This window comes from Aphis gossypii, chromosome 1 (genome assembly GCF_020184175.1).
Source record: "Aphis gossypii isolate Hap1 chromosome 1, ASM2018417v2, whole genome shotgun sequence".
In the NCBI taxonomy this organism is placed as follows: Eukaryota; Metazoa; Arthropoda; class Insecta; order Hemiptera; family Aphididae; genus Aphis; species Aphis gossypii.
Window position 1 is genome coordinate 54,647,191 of NC_065530.1, and position 17,196 is coordinate 54,664,386.

The 17,196-nt window shown below is 33.5% G+C and overlaps 2 protein-coding genes across 7 annotated transcripts in view; one reads left to right on the plus strand and one right to left on the minus strand.

The window, feature by feature from the left end:
* LOC114125220 (autophagy-related protein 16-1) overlaps positions 1 to 17,196 on the plus strand; it is a 230,141-nt gene that overhangs the window by 19,836 nt on the left and 193,109 nt on the right. The window lies entirely within an intron of this gene.
* Positions 1 to 17,196, minus strand: part of LOC114125222 (uncharacterized) — a 34,357-nt gene that overhangs the window by 8,121 nt on the left and 9,040 nt on the right. The window contains exons 2-3 of the mRNA XM_027988768.2: positions 4,016 to 4,288; positions 999 to 1,200 (exon numbers count right to left, since the gene is read on the minus strand). Of these exons, the coding sequence (XP_027844569.2) occupies positions 999 to 1,200; positions 4,016 to 4,288 (475 nt within the window). The remainder of the gene's footprint in view (positions 1 to 998; positions 1,201 to 4,015; positions 4,289 to 17,196) is intronic.

Sequence of the window (17,196 nt, forward strand, 5' to 3'; positions counted from 1 at the left end):
TGGTAAGTAGTGGTACTCACGATACACCTGTGTATATTATATTGATCTGATGGAATGTCAATTATTGCCTTTTCGGATAAACGTCGTATACGTATTTATATATTTATATTATATGCTTGTGTGTGGGTGAACGGACTGTTATATTATGGTCATACTGTGTATATAGCATGGTGTACAGTTATTATAATAGTTATGATAATTTTATTGGTTTATCGTGTAAAATGTGCCTATATACACGTTGTTTGTTTTTTATCTTGCATTAACTTACGGAATTGTTATTATAGGACCGTTAAAATAATAATATAAATATTTTTAAATTTGTAACACGTGACTAATCCTATCACTTTTATATGTTTACGTGCAAAACAAGTCGATTGAAAACTATTGTTGACTGTATGCGCAGGTGCGTACGCGTGAAAAGAAAAACGATATTCGTTGGCCCATGATATAAGATCTACAATGTGTTTACCTTTTTTTTCATCGATTTGAATACCGTTAAAGAAATGCTTGCACGTAAGGTGCTTTAAGTGTTATTTTAAATTTTCATTGTTTGACGATCGCGATTGTGGAAAACAATACGATTTCAACCGTAGTTGATTAAGCAAACCGAGTTAGCTATTAATTAACTTTTTAAAGATAAATTAATATAAAGACATGTTTTTCGAAATGAAAATGTACTATAGTTTGATTGTATGTTGTACCGTCGTCGTATTATATGATATACTAGTAATGTTGACATAATTAAGAGTTAGAGTATATTATTTTTGATTTTAATTATGAATTTATTTTGATTTCAACGTGATGTAAAAGCTTGAGATACATTTTACATTAAATCTTTGATTGATTCAGGTTTTTTTTTAATTTTTATTTATTACTATTATGTCAAAGATAATAATATTTAAACATTTTAGGATCTTTTATGCCGATTAAGAACATTATTAAATTTATTTGAGTTGTGTTTGTTTTTAAGAAAATGTATTATTTTGAATTTTACTTACCGACAAGAGAATTCTCTTTCTCCCAAACACAACTCTAAGCAGTCTTGCCTGGATGTTGCAGCTTGCTTTTTCTTGCCAAACCCTTTGAGCTTGTAACCTTGTACTCGGTCGAAACACCATGCTCGTTCACATGGTTTTATGCCCAAACACGTCTTTTGTGCGTATATCGTAAACACCGGAAACTGGGACTTGCTTAATGCCCCTGCAAAAAAAAAGGTAACAATGTAAATAAAAAAGTCGTGCGCATTAAGTATGAGAATATGGGTACTCAGTATAGCTTTTCACTGAGCGTATCTGAACGCGCATCTCCGGGGCTCATAAACGTGACGAGTATTTTAATGTAAAATATCAATTGTTTGGAAAGTCCCTCGAGGTACCACCCATTATTACAATATTTTATATATACCTTATACCTACTATGAAGAACGGTGTATCGAATAAACGTGATGTAAGGATTAACCGAGAAAACTCAACGAAAGACAGAAAAAATAGTGTCTCGATTTATACTTAGCGTAGTATAATTTAATTTTGTATTTAATATAATATTCATTTTAATAATAATACGGTATGGCATCGCTTTTACGGTGTATCGTAATTCGTAATTTATTATAATATAATAGAAATCAATATAATAATTATATCGTTTTTTTGTAATAAATTAATTTTAATTATGAAAATAAGTGATGATCGTGCGGCGTTTTGGATAGGCTATTCAGGTACACCACTGTCCCAGATCTACATTTTTGATGTCTCATTATTATGATATTTTTCGTGCGATCTGTTATAAATTGTGATAAAATATTTGGACGTATAAAAATACCTAACTAAATTTAAATTTATAATTATATTCGAAATTAAATTGTACACCGGTTAATATAAAATTTGAATTAATTTTTATTAATTTTTCTTATCTAAATAATATTATGAGATGTCTCTGCACGCAATACCACCCATGTCAGTCGATGAAAAATAATTGAACCGTTCCTATAGTTTTCGTTTGTCTGTGGTTTGGGTGGGGAGACACCAATTATCGCGCCGATAATCGGCTGTGCCTGAGGTACACCGCCGCGGCGTTTAGGTAATAATCAATGATTGGGCTAAAGACACGTACAATTGATAAAGAAAATCTGCGTCTGAATACACTGAGGCGTGTATAAATATTCGTTTATATATATAAGTATATAAAATAATAATAACAACAACAAAATATCGTGATAATAATAATAATAATAATAATAATCGCTTCGGTTTAAACCGTGTCCGAACATGACCGTCGGCCGATTATCGCGTTATCCCGTTTTTCGCGCATCTCGCGGTCGTCGACATCCTACAAAAATAACGAAATGTTATCGGAAGAGCAAAAAAAAATCCCTCGAAGGCCAACGTCATAAATCGCCTGTTCCGCTAAGATGCATAAAGCCGAATACCGCTCCGCCCACTGTTGCAGTTACTCTTTGGTCGCGCATTTATCATCACCAAACTTGCTAAAAAACCCATCTGTTTACATTTTTTGTTGCCCAATTATCATGTTTTATATGCGAATACATTTTAATATAACGCGCGTTTAAATGTACTTTTACAGTTATTATATTAGGTATATTCTGAAACAAAACTATTACTATTAATATTTCATTTATATTACATATGGGTAGGTATGCTATCGATTTCTGTGTGACGAAAATGGTGAAGATTGTTTATTTGTTTATTTGAAAGTGGGACAAGCCTAATTCGTAAAATTTTGAAAACATTCTTGTATAATTGAATTTTTCGTAGAGTCAAGAATTTTGTGAAATTAACGCTCTTCGTTTTCTTGCAGGAAACATATTTATTCATTTATTTTAATATACCTTGTTTTTAGCCCGAGAAATTGAGTAATTTTTATGAAGTCGAATGTAGAAAAAACTGTATCACTCGTAACGTTAATTTAGTTTATTTCAATCACGACTGGTGAACGTCTCACCGTGCCCCATCATCACTGAGAATGCTGTGCGTCGAAGAACCGTTTATACTGGCTAGAGGACGCGAAAAGAGTATATAAATGTTTTATACCGCTTATAGCCGTGTGTGATTTAATCGAATATATGACCCAATACCGGGTTAAATTCAAATACCTATATTATATACACGGCTTCGGGCTTTCTGGTTTTTACAGATACTGTGCGTTTAGAGAAGGCAATATTTGAATTGGTTATTGGAACCGATAGAGGTCTACCTTCGATGAGAAAATGCGCGTAACATATAGTATATTATGCATACGTATATATTTTGTATATGAAGACGACTTTGGTGCATCACGACGAAATGCCACTATCTATCCATTATGTACAATTTATATATTTAATATTTATTTATAAATATGTGGCGCACGTTCTTGCTACCGACCTATAACCGGTAAGAAGCACTATCAACACTCCCACGATATCCACGCCCGCGCACCTTCTATTTTTCTCCTCCTCCCTCACCATCGGTCATGCCGCCTCATAAGATATCATCCCAGACACGCACTGCACAGTGTTTGCGTGTAATCCTATATATATATGCATCATGTATATGGTATAGTGTTATTATTAAATGTGTAATTATCGTACACTTTATTATCATATCATTATTATAAGCTTAATATAATAATATAATACTAAACATGCTGATTTTTTTAATACGGAACTCTCGTATTTTCTGTGTGTTCTCTGCATAAACCTATATGCTCACTATACGTTAAAATACTACATCACTCGGCAGAAAAGTTTTAGTTTTTAATGTTAGAACTATTTTCGTTATGTACATAATGAATATTGAACTAAAAATTCTCTTTTTATTTAAAGTTACGACTTAGTATAGTGGTAAAATTGATTTGAAGTAAAAAATGTAATTATAATTATTCTTTGGTAAAATTATAAATACCTGTTACAATAAGTTGTAAGGAGTAGAAAAATAGTGTTTGATATAATATGTAATTGATCAGGAAGTGTCTATTTTTAATATTTTTCAAAAAATGTCGACCATTTCTTTTATCTTACCTGGATATGCGTCAGCGTTAGAGGAGAACATCACACACAGACCGGTCTCGTAGTTGACCGATTCGCATGTGTCGTTCGCGTGGCAAGCCTCCAGGCAATCGGTCAACATCAGCGTGCCGGGTATGCTGTCCAGCAAGTCATCGGGCGCTGTGAACACGTACCCGGTAACCAGCTCGAATCCCGTCATGTCAGCCTCGCAGTCTTGCAAAGACGTGGCCGATGCTACTGTCAGTATCATGACGCACGCATACAGAGCGCTCACGCTGGTCTTGTCTGAAATAAAAAGGAAAAACAAATGTTTTTGTAAAAACTTTAAAATGAGCAGCACTGGAGGAGTGTATTATTATAGGTATCGTCGTTACGGTTTGCGATCCTCACACATAGGTATCGTTAAATTAAAAACCGATCACGGTTTGATAATAGTACTATCACGCCGTGAATGCGGATAGTAAACAGAAAAAGTTCTCGAGCACAAATTGGTGTTGCACGAAAAATGGAACACGAACGCAAGCTTAAGCCGTGATATTATATTTCATATCTAAACCTATATATTATAATACGTTATAAGAATAATATATTAATGTTTTCCATGCACTATATGTATAATATATGGATTATTATACACATAATATGTATAAAATATGGATTTTAAAAGAAAATGAAAGATAACAGAGTGATGTATAATACGAATCTAACGAATAATAAAACCTCTGCAGCCACTACCATCATTATCTGGTTTACTTCGTTTCTACACGTCACACGTCATATTATATATTTTATTTACCAAAGTTAAAATAATGATAAAACATCTGAACACAATAATTTTGTATCCATAATATAAGTGGTAGAAGTATTAATGTGGATACTACACTCAGGGGTAACGCTAAAATTTAACCATTTGTATTATTGATATTAAATAGTATGCATAATTCACAAACATACAATTCAATTAATATTAATGAATACCTACGGAAATATTGTAGTTATAAATAAATTAAATACAAGAAATATTTGGGAATTGACATAACCCTCTCTTCTCTCGAAGGACCCTCCCCATGACTGCATTGGATATAGTTGCAGATTATTATTTTTAGTGGGTTAAATCATAAATAATGATGAAATGTATAATATAATGTATATAATTATATATGGTTGTTTTGTCGATTTACAGAAGTATATAATTTATTGTAGATTGTAGTAGTGGGCATTCTGGCTCCAGAAAATCGCTTTCCTCGATCATTACTGATTGTTATAAACTCGTTTTCGTCGCGTATCCACCTCAGCGTGTCGCGTCCTGCGTGAAAATCGCCAGTTTATCGTGATATATATACTTGGTCACCGCGCTATCGTCGGTATAGCTGTCGATGTAACTCGTGCGAATCGACTTCTCTCTCTCTCTCTTAATCCGGTCTCTCGGTAGTAAACAAATAATAATAATAACGTAAGTATTCGTGGTATACTGATACGCAGGTATTAGTAGTGAGGTAGCACATAACATACTCATCATTATTATATATTATATACATATATGTCGTTGTCCGTAGAAACGGTCGATTAACACGTGTTCGCCGCCTCTGTCGCCTACGCCCTTCGATAGTGCACCGGTGCATAACTCTATATTGTAAGGTAATTGTTGCGGTCAAACCATGTGACACATATTTTGTACACATATAAATAAATAAAATAAACAAATATGTTTATACTGTACGTGTAACGGGGATTTCGTACAATAATAACAATAATGTAACAAGGATGTTTTATCGTGTTCAGCGGCCCGTTTTAATATGCGCGTCGATGTTAATACCGTACAACAAAACATCAACCGAACGACAAATATGATATTATTATTTATACACACGAAGCGATGTATCATGTTATTTTATATATCATATTGTACGGTCCACGAGGAATTGCAATTATATTACTGCAATTATCCACATAAATTATAGCTGTTGCCTATAACAACTGCATAATACGTAATTAATAATTTAAATTATTAGTTTGTAATTAATACACATAGGTGTGTACTAAAAATTGGTAAATTATGAAATGATAAGTTCTGGGGTTTGCATTTATATGCACTAAAAATCTAAAACTATACACTAGAAATATGCGTTGTGTAATATTCAAAATCAGATTTTTAAATAATTATAATTATCTATTTATTTTTAAAAGTTTTATTATTTTTCCTAAGATTTTAATTGTTAGTATTGTTACATATTGTTAAATGGTAAAATTATGTGGTTAAATATTACCGTAAAACTAATAAAGCCCACCTAGTCACACAACATAATGAAAATTATTCTGAATAAATATTTATAAATTAAATGAAATGAAATTTTAATAAAATAATGCGTGCAAATAACTCCAAAAAATCTACTTGACACTATTAAATGTTATATTTTTATTACTTTGTATGAAACATATACCTATTTGTACTTCAATCAGATCGTTTTCCTATGAAGTAAAAACAATATGTAATTTTACCAACTTACAATCCCTAAATTAATAATAATACTCGGGATGTGTTTGTGTATGTTGGTACAAAAATTCGATTATTTACATTTTACCGTTAATAAAAAGTAAAGAAAAAAAATATTTTTAATAATGAGAAATAAATAAATAGCATGCGACTACTATAAACGTCCAATACCTCAGCTGCAGATGACGTATAATCAAAGAGATGTTTTTAATGATTCTTTTTGTTGTTATTTTGCGTTAGGAAATTTTTAAAAAACCGCAGTTTTCAATTTCGCCAACAGCGTCCTCGAATATATTATATTTTATTACATCATCATTAGATATTATTATTATACTATTTAGATAATGTAGATACATGGAGTATATTGTATATATTATGGTGAAAAAATGGTTAAAAATAACCGTATGACCGAATTATTGTAATTCATAATTCTCATTTCTCGAGTATAATAGCAAAACCGAGTGCAGAAAAAACATATTTGGTATACCTATTCTGTTGTTTCACATTAAATAAATTTAATGCTTGTTAAAAAAAACACACTAGCGAATAATGTAAAATTTTAGAATCTTATAAAAACTATAAATTTGACGATATCTGTAATAATATTTGAAATTTTAGCACTTTTAACGATACGTAAAGGTTCTTCGATAAAAAGTGATTCGGGATTAATTTTAATGATAATCAGTTGTAAGTCATGAATATAATACAACCGCTGTTAATTGAGTATTTCAATTTTGATTATGCCTATTCAAATTATTTGCAAAACGTCCCCTTAAATATTAATAATTATATTTTATATAAAAATTAATTAGCTTTATTATATTTTACTCTTGTGACCTTAGTATTTTTTTATGAACAATATATATTGTTTATAATAATTTTTTATTGGTTTTTTTAAAATCTGACTTTAACCTAGAGTACAATATTCTATTATCACAGTATTACGGTATATTCGTATGTCATATTATACTCATTGTGTTTATTAAAAAACAGCTGCAGATAATACGTGCATTGTATATAGTGGTGGGGAAATTTCTAGGAGCGCGTTAAAACGATAATAAAAAACAATTTAAATTAATTCAAACTAAATTTAACAGTTTATACGAATTCGTAAAACACATATATATTATGTATAGTAGATAGTAGTAGTATATAATTTGTAATAGTTTACGGTTTAATGTAAGTATATTAGTAAAACCAAACACATTTTTAATTCGGTTTGATATATTATTATAATTTATATCACAGTAATTTGCGGTCCGCCGGATTTCAAGACGTAATCCTGCGAGATTGATTAGAATTTTGTATTTTTGGTTTATGAGTTGGTACATGCAGTATTATTATACTGAATTATAATGTTACGGTGCTGCAAATAATCGCTCGTCTTGATAAGTATACACACTAATGGACAGTCGACGTATATTTAACGAATGTTTTTAGAAAATGTATTTGATATACATTTCTGTTTTTATTTTTTCTTTCTTCCGTGAGTTATTCCGTCAATACGGATATAGAATAAATACGAATTATACCGCATCTTTGGTCCTCTTCTTCCGGAAAATCTTTTCCTATGACGTGACGTTTTAATTTTTAATTTTCTGTTTCATATAATAATAATGCAAGACACTTTTCAAATGACATATAGACAACTTATCCTATAGTGTGGTTTGTGTTTGTTATTGAAAAAATCAAAACTAAAAGAAAACTGTAGATAACGTATGTTATAATAACATTTGTATTTATTAATATTAATTAAAATTGCATATTATATTTTATAAATGCACGTGGTGGTGCACGTTATAAGTATATAATATGTAGGTATTAGGCGCTTGATGAGTTTTTGATCCCAAAACCATCTCTACATACATTTAGCCACAGAAACTCGTTTTTCACAATAATATATTGTTTTTCCTCGCGGATTTTAATAATTCGCCCACCGAACCCACTATACATATTATTAATATATTATATTATTAGTCATCGCTACTTCGGGAGTGCGCGTCTCTACATATTATTATTTATACCATAAACGATCTGTAACAAGAACGCAGCGCATAATATTATATGTTATAAAGTAATATAATATTTTTACCGCGTAACGGCGAGTTCGCGCCGGAGGCACACGCCACGTCTGCATCGGTGTATTTATAATATTATTATTATCGTGTGTGTGTGTACGTGAAACCAGTTTTTCGTCGGATTTTTTCTATCCCGAATATATATTTTTTTTATTTCATACATTTACCTATATGATATTATATTCCGATTTTAATGAGACGCGCGTTTCTCGCGAACGGCGGCGACCGAATCGTGTTCAACACGGCCCACTATATAGATACACCATGTGACCGCCGCTGGTCAGTGGAAACGGACGAGATTCGGGAGTCGTCGGGGGCGGTGTGCCGTACAGCCATTCCTGACCTACATTATTGTATTCGTGTGGAGTATATTATGAACCCGCCGCACAAGACGATTGTTAATCGGATGATGTATTTTTGTGTCCGAAATATAACGTAATAATTGAAAAAAAATAATAATAACGAAGAACGTGAAACAATTCGTTGCTGTTTTAGTCGCGGAGCAAATAACGGACGAGTTAAAAAAATATCTATAAAAACCGTACGTCTTCGACACGTATATTTTGTCCTGGCTTATATATATATTATATTATATTATAAATAATAACAAAAATGCAATTAAATAAATCGTGGTCATTCTCTGTTTTTACGTGGTGTGTTTTCGTGTGCACCCGCCGCAGTTTTATTATTATTATTGTTGTTGTCGTTGTTGACTTTTTATATAATAAAACGTATTTTCTATACGTTTTTTCTAATTTTATTTACGACCACAGCTGCCCGGCCCGCTTTCCTATAATTATATATTCCAGGAAGATGCCATTGTTGCGCGGACGGAGACATTCGTGCAGTATATATACCTAATTTATCTTCGCGATCGCTCCAATAATATGATATATTATAATAATAATGAGATGATCTCGCTCCGGTCGAGAAGACGTACGCGAATATTATATACAGGGAAACGGCGTATTTCGTTTTTTCTTGTTGGAGACGACATTGCTGTTGTGTCATGACAAAAGTATTTATATATATATATGATTATTTTGTATGTATACGTTTTCATATCGTTATTGATGCGTTCAAATATTGTATGATTGTTGGATTTCATAGAATCGTTTCATCCATATTATATTGGTCACCTATATTTCAGTGTGATTCTATAGATATAATAATGAGCACTGCTGTTAAGTAGGTGTTTGTGTACTGATTATTTTATCTGTATTCTTAATTCACTCGGTTTGAGAATTTTTAAAATATACACGAGCATTTCTGTTTCAAGTTGCAGTATGAAAGGCCCGGCGTGAACTTTGCAGAATTAATTTGTATAAGTATTATATTCCTATAACATCCACTCAAAACGCGTGTCATCTCCAGTATATTGAGTGCGTAAACTTTTGTGAATCTTTGGTGATGTTTATCGAAATTTTGTTTACATCATATTTATAAATTATAAACATTAAACATAGATGAGTGAAATTGCGTATTAACCAATGATGAGTGAAATTGCGTATTAACCAATGATAATGGATTATACTAATTTGGTGGAAACCCGACTTGCACGTTCGGTGTTATTTAGCAAAATTTCGTTTTGATAAAATATTCTATTATAATATTATATTATGTTCGCAACAACGATGATAATTGTTTTATGACAGTTCTCCCGTGACCGCCCACGCGGCGTCCGTGGGAAATGTGTTTTACTAGGATTACACCTTATAATAACTGTTAAATAGTTATAGGTAATAATAATTAATAACAAACGGCTACTCCCATCGACCAATAAATTCACCTACAATCGGCAGTATTTTGACGTTAAACGGCGACATGCTCAGTTATATATTTTTTCCATTTATGAGTTTGCACAATATTATACAGATTCGATTTCGATTACGAAGAAAAAATTATTATAAATTATAAAATCATACATTTGCGAAAACAATACGATGGTCGCCTACAATAATAATGTGTCTTCTGACCGGAAATATTTCGTTTTTCCACAACCTAATCAAAACGGCATTCCATTATAGAAGGGAGATTTCTCTGGTGCACTAGAACGTGTTCGATTCGTTCCGAGAAGAGAAACAAAAACGGTGCGGAAACAAAAACGGGTGCACGAAAAATAAATAAGAAATGCTTCTTTTTACATTATTATCGAGCAACAAAAGGAAAATTGGCGCGCGATGAACACAATGAGTCGCAGCCGCCGTAAGTGTTAAAAAAACAAAACGTACATACTCTAAAACTTCTGTAACACGCACGTCGTGTACTGCACAGGTACATGTATAATAATATTAAAAGAAAAAAAAATTGTATTAATATGTAGACGCGCTGTGCATCTGACTACAATTTATAATAGTGTGTGCTGTCGCTAGAAAATGTTGTCGCGCATGCCTAAAAAATTATTTTCACGGTCGCCTATTCAATTTGTTGAAATTAATTTTCAAAACTTCTGGATTGCCAAAGTCACATAATCTAATACTTACAATATAACTCGTCATCGACATTTATAGACGTTTATAGGTAATATTATTTCTAGCTGCGTTCATGCAGTGTATATATGCAGCTAGTTCTCGGTTCGACGAAAACTATAGTAATTTTTATTGATGATAATATGATAAATGATGATCTCATATCTTCATAATCGTATAACTTCAGTGATTATTGCCTATATCATAATATATATTTAATATTTATATCTCACTTATTGTCATTTATTATCGCTGTAAACCCTATTATATCTATATATTACCTCCGCGTTCAGCCGATTATTTTTGCCCCATGTAGTGTATATTGTATTGTACATATTATTCAAAATTATTTATCTGATTACAATAGTTATATATTTTAAATGTTTAGATTTAGAATGGTAATTAATACACTATAGAAAAGAATAATATTGGATGTTTAGTTTATGGTACTTATAAAATATGACATCACATGCAGCTTAAATATAACGAGTGGTGATTGACGTAGCTCCTTTTTGGTTGTTGGTAATGATAGTACATACAAAGTCTTTAACATATTTCCAAATATATGTATAGTCATATAAACTAAGATCAGGTTAAAAGCAATAATTTTGAATTACCCTGTAGTTAGGTTTTGTAATTAATTTTGTTTTAGTGGTACAATATTTCAAATGGATGATAAAAACATAGACTCTAAGAATCAATAAGAACTGTCGTTTTTTCTGTAGATAATGTTATGTGATGGAGAATAATTTATCTCAAGCTTTAATATTTTACCACATACATGTTTGTTAACTATTCCGTTGGCTTTTAAATGGATATATTAATTAGATATTGAATGTAAATTGTGTAATTTATCTAATAAAAATTTGTATTTGTGTGGTGATAAATCTAGCCTGTTGCATGGGGTTATGCGTCTTGTATTTTTAAATTAATATTATATTGGACTAAAATTATGTTTTTTCAAATTTATTTTAGCCATTTGTGATTATGAATTGACACGGTGTATCATAACCATAATGATGCATATTACATATTATTAACATATTATTCTCATATCATATCGAGACTATCTGAGGACATATCGCGTAAGTCTTGAGATACGGTTCGTCTGCCGTGACTGTTCTCGGTGTATGTACCACCCGGTGTATAAAATTGCGCGTTGTTCGCGACCGGAAAACACGGATCGCGGAAGACAAGACGTGGCAAAAAATATGGGTCATTATTACGTTATTATACATTTCATTATTACCATTTTGTTATTATTATTATGTATATTTTCGACGTCTGCAAAGGAGGCTCGCAGCGTTCATGTCGGCGGGCGCGTCGTGCTCCGCCGCGGTCGTGACAGCGGCGGCGCGCGCGCACAACGTCCTATTGTACACGCCAACGCCGAACAATGTCGACGACGATGATTTTATCGTTCAGCCGTTCTAAACTAGACGTCTCACTATAATAATATATCGTATTATTGTATTTATACGTTGACGGCGGCGGTTCAGTGATGATGTCGGGCAGACGACCGCCGCAGCAGCGGAATAGACTCATCTGATCGTCTCTGGGTATAGGTATACAAATAGTGAACATACACAACACACACTGTCGTACACAGCGGCATGAGCAATCGGATTCGATCATCCCGCGACAACGGGCGTCTCATATGTTATCGATTTGACTGATTAATCAGTGCAAATGTCGCAGATGTATTAAGTATGATGTCCATCCAAAGTTCCGTAGTTCCGGTCGTCGGAGGTAATATTATGATATGTAACATTATTGATGGTCCTATACGAGTAGTTATTCGTAATTTTTGCGGAAAACCATTCACCTCTTGCACTGTTCACATTTCGCCGATTGTTTTAATAATATTATGGTATACCGTAGTCAGAAAAATAATTTCTGTAGTAGGCGGCTGTAAATACACAGAACTCGAATTGTGGTATGGGTGTGTAGGGAAAGAAGTCTCCTTTGAATTTTGATATTTTGAGAGCACCTCTATTAATATGAATTCGTTTAGTTTGTTGCAATATTGTATTGAATAATGAGATATTTAAATTCAATGCTATGAATTATACGACTTATTTTTATTACAATACTACGTACAGTAGGCATAATTCGTGGAATATAATCGATTTGAAATTTAAAGTATGTCTCTTATTAATTAATATAATTGGTTTGTATGTATATAGTTAATTATAATAATTTTGAACGTGAATAAATGGCTTTCTTCAGAGATATTTATTTTAATCATTTATAAGTATAAACAGTTGTTACTCGAATAACCGCTCGTAAATATTGTTATATATTAATTGTTAATACAGTATAATTACTGTATAAACAATACTGTTTAATGATTTATGTTTAGAGGGTTCGGATAATTTCGCCTCCACAGGGTTATTTTTTTAAGCTTTGGAGACCCTATCTCTTATGATAATTTCTTATAATTACACAAGTATCGCAGAAATGCATACATTGTATATAAGCATACTATGTACAATTTATGCATATTGTAATGCATATCGGTGACGCGTATAATACAAATAACGTGTTATTATTTTAATATTGTCTTTGGCCGAACGTCGTCATTACCGCTGACGTGTGTGTGTGATGATCCGACGCGTCGCGGCGATCCACGGCGGCGTATCGACCTACCGTCGACGATCTACAGTTATGCGCTCTCTGCTCCTCCTCCATACACTCCACCGGCAGGCTGGTCGGTCGGTCCGCCGTCATACGTGACGATATGTACGAAACGTTTTTCACGTGCGTGCGTGCGTGTGTGTGTGCAAGTGTGCAAGTGTGCGCTCGCGTATAAACGTCTAACATCTTCGTCGAACAAAAAAACGAGGGGGAAAAAAATTACACAGATCGATAAAACGAAAGAAAGACAGAAATAAAATACGCTGCGAGTCGTTTATACATATATATATATATAATAGAAGTGTGTTGTACGTCCTCTCAAAGGTTTCGACTGTGAGAACCGTATACCACCATCATCACTGTAGCAGGTATATACCGCATCACTATTACCACCATCGTATTACATCTATATATGTATGAATATACCTACATATTATATTATACTGTTAAAACAATATCGTATCTACAGCACAGATACACGTATTATACCGTCTATACGTCTCAACTTCAAAGGGAGACGTAATATATTGCATCGTTAAACGTTTTCTGTGTGGGCAAACGGCGGGTCCCGTCGTCGTCGGCCGCCCACGGTAATTCGCACGGTGCGCGAGCAGCACGCTCACGGACTATACGCGCATTATACTATGTAATATGTCGTGTGTGTGTATATAATATTATGATAATATATTATATGGCCGATGAGCATTGAGCGCAGACAGTGGTACGTATATAACATAATCTAATATACACATTGCGTCTACCTGTAAAGTGCAGACAGACCATAATACGTAAACGCGGAAAGGACGACGATCCGCACCGCAATTTTTTGTAATTTTTTTTTTTTTTGTTTTTCAATTTCGCGCCTGCAGTGGATCATCACACTGTGTACGATATCGTACACGTCGTGTATAACACGCTCGTATCATAATATCATCTACGCCCGATAGTATAGGCATATCGTGTTTTACGATTTTTTTTATTTTCGCGATCGAACAAACCGGTCGCCTATACTTGTGATATTATATAGCTGCAGATGATGCGACCGGTTTTTCGTGTACGGTTTGCTCCAAATCGCGATTATCTGTAACAGTCGTCGTAATACGTCTATATTATTCTGATGCTGCACTGCAACAAATGCACTGTACCTTTGTAATAATACATATTATTGTGTGTCGTAAAACGTTACGATCGTCCGTGTACCAGCTACATATATAATAATATCCTGTAATATATTATACGTATATGTATACGAAATTCGGTTAATCGCCCGTGAGAAACGCACAACGATATTGTACGCGATACCGTCGAGAGCCGTATTATAACAATCATAATAATGTAATTGAACGGCGGCGGAGTGTTCGCGACGAATGGAATTCTCGACCACAGGTTCTGTCCGATTCACACATATAATATTATATATACGCGCGCGCGCGTGTGTGTGCGCGCTCGCGACCACTGCCGACCGTACGATATACCTGTACACCGTTATTATAAACTATCGCGACCGACCTTCCGAGGACTACGCGCGGTCATTTCCCGTACGCTCAACAGATGGTTTTCCTGTTTATTTTTCCCGTATATATATCGTCTGTCTATTATTATTATTATTATTGTCGCATCATCATAATACTATATTGTTCTTTCCGTTTAGCTCGGTTATACGTAATATTATAATATGTAACAGCATCCGATGACCAGTTGTAGTGCTCGTGTGACAGTGGACGTGCATCGAGATAGCGGTGGTGATTATCTCCCTGCGACGACGGTTTCGTTACATTATACTATTATAATAATATGGATTATTATTTATTAGGCGTATTGGATATTATTATAAATGCCACCTAACTGCCGTTAAAACGATGTTTTCCGGTATGCATATACGGTATGGGTACCAGTTATCGAATAAGGTATTTTAAAAACAATTTAAAACCATTTATCTTATGCTCTTACTATCATCATAATATTATCCCGGTTCGTCCGATCCGCTCTCAGAAATCGAGCCGCACGATAATTTTAAACAGATTAAGCGCACCGCACACACTCTTCGTTTGAAGGTTTCTGTGGTGGTTGGTGATGGGGCAGGGGGACAACCTCGGCCGAGTCCTTATCCCGTTTACTTATAATCGTAGTAGGTATATAATGTTCATATATTATTATATGTGTACGGAACTGGTAGATAAATGCCATCATGATGTGAACCGATTTGCTTCGCGTACGCGTGTTAAACTCGTGTATTATAAACTCTGTGAGATAATTACAAGTGTAATGGATTATTCTTATTTAATTTATTATGAAACACGCGTATATATATTATATATATAGGGCACGGACGTACTACTAGAGTATATTATATAGTTGTTATTATAAAATCGCTAGAAACAGACGACCGAGAACGGCAGCAACGGTCAAATTGAATATACGAAACGTAATACAGTAATCAAGTAATCAATATACTATTAGTCTCTATCTTATAGGTACTATATAATATGGATGCATTCTCATTTTGCAGAAGCGCGTGTATAAAATAATATATACGACAGTACCACGACCGAAACCGGTATTTTCACTGTAAAATAATTATAATATCTTAGTATTTTTTTTCTGCCAAAAACACTCTTGTCCAATTCAGTAGACCGTGGGAAGTTTCATTATGATTTTTTGCGGTGGATGGTATAAAAAACCACTCGTAGCGCCCGAAAACAGTTGAAAATGACACGTTAATTTACTGAATAGAAATGTCGTGTGTATATAATTAACTTACTGCCAATAGTTATACATGACTTAAAATATTATATTATATAAATAAAGAACAGTTTGCCGTAGAAGTCGTGGAGATCTGAAAATGTATGTATACATAATATTATTGTGTATTGTATCGAAGGATAAGAACGCCCCAATAATGCAATATCGAAACGAAAAGCAAGTTTACAGATGCGGCGCTCCCGTTCCCGTCGCAGCGTGTTGCACCTGTAATGCACACGTCGAGGTGTTAATGTGACGTTGATTAATAGTTGCGACTGATTATCTGACAAACGATAGTCGTCAGCTGGTATACACATACACGCGGTAATGATGATAAAGATAATGTACACGCTAATTATTATTGTTTACCGATCATTAATCATAACTCGTGAAACCGAGTAGGTATCTATAGTATTGTGACTCTATAGTGAGTAGCACGAGTTGTCGACGAGTACCTTCTTATAAAATATATGATATATTATACCCACCCTTACCCGCGTGTCATGTCGTATTTACGGATCTCATGCGGATATATAATAATATATAGTTGCAAGATGTCGATCGCAGTCCATGTATAGATGATTAGATTTTGGACGGCGAAGGGCTAAAAACAACCTGTATACATGGTGGTCTGTAATTAGTCTAATAATAATAATATGGCGAAAAAGGCATTCGCGACGTAAACAAAATGGTAGCTTGAGCAAATCGTAATATTATCATCTGTGTCAAAAGCATTCTTTTCGCACTGCAGTTGTATGGATCAGCGAGTGAAAT